The sequence below is a fragment of the Vombatus ursinus genome, unplaced genomic scaffold, assembly GCF_900497805.2.
Source record: "Vombatus ursinus unplaced genomic scaffold, bare-nosed wombat genome assembly UNPS02014794.1, whole genome shotgun sequence".
Classification (NCBI taxonomy): Eukaryota; Metazoa; Chordata; class Mammalia; order Diprotodontia; family Vombatidae; genus Vombatus; species Vombatus ursinus.
Genome location: NW_020954572.1, coordinates 21,923,210 through 21,928,093, shown reverse-complemented (window position 1 = coordinate 21,928,093; position 4,884 = coordinate 21,923,210). Strand labels below are relative to the sequence as shown.

The 4,884-nt window shown below is 45.4% G+C and overlaps 1 protein-coding gene across 1 annotated transcript in view; it reads left to right on the top strand.

Annotated features, from left to right (window-relative positions):
* Window positions 1-816: 816 nt before the first annotated feature.
* The window catches only part of DISP2 (dispatched RND transporter family member 2), a 12,783-nt gene continuing 8,715 nt past the window's right edge, over window positions 817-4,884 (top strand). The window contains exon 1 of the mRNA XM_027869883.1: window positions 817-944. Coding sequence (XP_027725684.1) covers window positions 817-944 — 128 coding nt within the window. The remainder of the gene's footprint in view (window positions 945-4,884) is intronic.

Below are 4,884 nucleotides of genomic sequence, written 5' to 3'. Positions count from 1 at the left end.
TTGTGAAAAATGATATAAAGTTTAAAGCATGCCTTCTGAGGAGGAAGGCTAGCTGTGTATGGGGGGGGGGGGGGGAAGAGTGAGGAAGAGCGATATTTCTAAGCAAGGAAAGAAGAAGCCCAGTCCTGTTTTCTTATTTCAGGCCTTTACTTTTCCTAAATCTCCACCCACCCCACTGCCCCCGGCAGTAATATCGAGGAGCGCTTAGGAATCACGCTTTGGAAAGTTTTCAGAGAAAGCCAAGTTTTCAAGTCTTGGACCTATGATGTTAAGCCCCACAGCTTCACACTCCTACACCCCACAACTGAGGAAGAAGGAAAAAGAGAGGAGTTAGGGAGGTGTATATATCATCTCTTCAACTGCTGTCTTCTACCCCCTTCTGTCCCTCTTTTTCAGTCTCTTCTCTTCTCCCCTTCTCGTAAAGATCTCTAAGTGCTCTGTACACACAGGAGCCAAGCGTAGCTTTCCCAGAGTCCCACAAGGAAAAAGTGAAATCTTGAGAGCAGAGTAAAACTGTATGCAGGCGACCTGGCTCCCAATGCTCATATCTCCATCCTGGCTCCTGCTGAGAGGGCTACGTCGTGGGCTGTAGCCTGGTCGGGAGCTCCTGGGCTGAGAGCTTCAAGGCAGCACCCAAGGGAACCAGCGCCCTGCGCTCGGCCCCGCCCCACCCCACCTGGCTTTGGGTCCATTGGCTGGGCCCTTCCCCGACCCACGCCCATTGACTGGGACAGCCTTGGCTAAACGCAGGCGCAGTGAGGCAGCTTCCACCGTCGCTTCAGCACCAGAAACCGGACAGCGGCGCCGCCCACGGGCATGGAGAGCCAAGACAGCAGCGGCCCTAGCCAGGGTCCGGGCCCAAGCTCCGCATCGACCCCTGGCCCGAGGGCGGAGCAGCCTCCCGAAGAGCAGCACGTGGCCCTAGACAGTAGTCCCCTAGACAGGTAAGGCAGACCATGACCGAACCCAACCTCCCACGTCTTCATGAAACCTTTCCCACAACCTGGACATCTGCCGGCAGCCTTCATACATTGTCTTCACCCTCCCCATCGCCGTGGCCCCCTCCCATAGTTCTCCCTCATCACTACCACACGCTCCTCCGTGCCATTCCCCATACACACCACTCCCTCATTACTCCTGCATGTCTTTCCCCAATCTCAACATTCCTCCCTGCCCCCACCTCCATTGCTGTCCATCTTCCTTATCCCCGACCCTGTGGCACTGACCTATGTGCTTCATTCCTGGCTCCTAACCCTTCTCTGGTCCCCCAGTTCCAGCCTACCCTCTCCCACCTCTGTCACTCCCAGCTCTTTATACCTTGCCCTGCATCTCCTCAGGAAACACATCCATCCTCTATGACCATCTGTCAGGGGATGAGCTTGTGATTGTGTAGAGAAGTGTGTGCGTGTGAAATGTAACACTGGGGTGTGCCTTTGGGTCCTCATCTATGAATGTCTGACTATTGGCCTTTGTTCATCATTTTGACAAGTTGCATGTCCACATGTATACTTGTAATTTTGTTTGCTTGAGTCTCTGCCCCACCTATGGCAGTCATATACACAATGTTGAGCCCAGGTAGGCAGACTTAGGGTCTCAGAACTGTACCTGGCACTGGGGGAAAGAATCACTGCTCTGGAAATGAGCGCAGTGTTCACAGCACAGAGAAGCAAATCTACAACTTGCTTTGATGATTAAAGCCAACTGTGCAGCCATTCCCTTCACATCTGATTATTTCATGTGTATATGACCAGATCTCCCTAAAGGCAGAGTGGACAGTAATATATACCATATAGTCATAGGCCCCGGAAAGGTCTTACTTTTTTTTTTTCCAGATATCACCTTCTGCCATGGTACTGCCTTCCTTTCCAACCTGAGAAGAAATTAGACTCACTCCTTTGCTCTAGACATCAAAGGTAGAGGCCTTGTCTCTAGAAGGCCACTGTTAAATCACACATCTGTTACCTGGGAAGGGGAAAATAGGCAAGGGTGGGGAGAGAAGAGACCTGGCAGACTATTACTACATTTTTTTTCTGGATTAGTTTATTATGTTATAAAGTTGTTGCCTTGAAAGGCATAAAAATCCTGTCCTTGAGAGAATGGATGAAAAGTAATACAATAAATACTATATTTGAGCTTGCACTATATGAAACACCCTCTGCTAGGCACTGTAAGAAGTACAAAGATGAATAAGACAGTCTCTTCCTTCATGAACAGTTTATCAAGAAGGAAAAACACTAAACAAAAACTATATAATACAAGCTAGCTTGTGAAAATATAGTAAGAAAAATGTACAATGTCCTTCAGAAAAAGGAAAAAGAAATACAGAACAAGTAAGTTTTGGTGATGGGGGAAAGAACCTTCAAGTCTCCCTTAGGGAGAGTGAGAAGAAGGGGTCAGGGAGATGGCAATCACAGGACCATCTGATCTTACACAAGACAGAAATTGTTGTTATTGTCATTTAGTCATTTCAGTCATGTCTGACTCTTCATGACTCCTTTTCGGAGGTTTTCTTGGCAAAAATACTGGAGTCATTTTACCATTTCCTTCTCCAGTTCATTTTATACATGAGGTACTGAGGCAAATAGGGTTAAGTGACTTGCCCAGGGGCACACAGCTAGTAAATATCTGAGGTAGATTTGAACTCAGGAAGATGAGTCTTCCTGACTTCAAGCTCTGAATTCTATCCACTTTGCCACCCAATTGCCTACCCCAAGACAGAAATTAAGAGGTGATTATTTGCATTACATAAAACCCCACATTTCACTCTATTTCACTACAGGGTCTTTAAAAACAGCTCCTCATGAATTTATAATTATTCAACTTAAGGGGAAAACAAAATATTTTTACACATTTCAATTCCATAAGGTTTGGTTCCATCCAGTGCTTAGCATAATGCCTGGCACACAGCAGATGCTTAATAAATATTAATTGATTGAGCAAGTAAAATATAGCTGTACACCCATCATTCCCCATCTAAATGAGTAGATAGGTAGCATAATGGAAAGAGTGATGGACTTGGAGTCAGGAAGACAATGACTGTTAATCCTTTTGGTTTCTGGGCTGAAGTCAATGTATATGGTATTCCTTCCCCCATTCATCTGCCTGCTGGATCTCTCCAAGACAGGCAGGCAAAACCAGGAAATTAATCATCACAATCAGCCTTAGGCTTCTTTCCTGGGAACTCAGAGGGCAAGAGGAGATCATCCTTCTGAGGGTGAAGAGGCTAGTGTAGTTAATTCTTATTATTACTGGATCAGGTCAAATGATCTGTGGGAGCAGGAGCTAGGGAACAGAGGAGTTTTGGTTTGAGAAAGATTTTCCTTTGAAAAGGGTGGAATTTGACTCTTTTAACATGGGAAAGCAGAGGAAGAACAGAAGGCTTGGCTCTGCTTCCAGTCGATGATGGCTGGGTTCTCAAATTCTCCCAGATTGGGAGTATTAGGTACATCCAGGAGCTGCGGTTTCTGGAGAAGGGAAAACAGAGCATTAATTTCTTCACTCCTCAATCCCCTATCAGGGATCAGAATAAATGGAAGAAGTTAGGAATATCAGGAATAAGAGGAAAAGATACTTTTTGAAGTTCGGATCTAGGTAAAACCTGACAGGAAAAGAACAAAAGAGAGAAAGAAAAAAAGGTGAGGGGGACAGCTAGGTGGCATAGTGGATAGAGCACCTGGCCCTGGAGTTAGGAGGACCTGAGTTCAAATCCGGCCTCAGACCAGACACTTGACACATAGTAGCTATGTGACCCTAGGTAAGTCACTTAACCTCAATTGCCTCCAAAAAAAAAAAAGTGGGACCAGGTGGGTTACTTATTACCGATTATAGAAATGAACTGAACATAAAGTTGCAACTTATCTCTTCCTCACACGGATGCTTGGACTCTGTCAGGGAGGTTCACTTTTTTCTGGGTACTGAAACTGAAACAATAACCGTGGTTTTCATGGAATTGAACCTGAGTAGAAATCCTTTAGACATCACTCTCCATTTTTCCTTCTACTTGCTCCCTACTAGTGATATCATTGGTCCTCTTTGAGAATGAAGGACAAACAACAACTATTCCCTATGTGCCAGTTAGATTTCTGATCTTAAAGAAGACAGTTGTCTTCCATCACAGCCTGGGAAGGAGAGAGGGGGGTCTGCACTCAAACTCCTCCCCCTAAGAATAGAACACATTATCTCTAAGCCTTCTGTGGTCAACAGTGTTAGTCACCTTTTCACCAGAAAGATAAAAATGAGTTCATCTTTTATTTTCTACCTATTTATTCGGTATTTGGACAGAACACAGCCTCTCCACATGCTGCCTCCTTCCTTCTCTCCCTTTGCCCACCCTTCCTCCCATCCCATTCTAACCAGAACCCTGGCTCAGAGTCTTTCCAGTACAGCAGCAGTGTTGCCTTTGGAATAAGAACCAGAGCAAGTTCATTCAAGGGATCTGGCCACCCCACAAGTCAGGGAGGCCTCCCAGCAGTGCTAAGAAAGAAACTCTTCCAGACCAGTCTAGTTCCAATGAGGTTTCCTGCAATCCCTGCAATCAGTGTATATCATGCAGTCCCTCCTTGTTTCTTTTCAGCAGTCCACTTATCTCTAAATGTTGATAAGTTCTCATGCCTGGTGGGCAGGGGCTGTCTCCAAGCAGTTTCTAGCACAGTTCTGCCCATGGCAGTAAAAAAAAAAAAAATGACATTTGCTGATGCTACTTCTTCTGAATCTCCCTGAATCCACTCAGTTTAATGAATTTATTGGACTAAACCTGTGATTTCATTTGCATAAGAAACTATTGGTGAGGAAAATCCCTCTACTAATACTGATGGGCATTGGTTCTGCAGTCTGTCTATCTATCTATCTATCTATCTATCTATCTATCTATCTATCTATCTATCT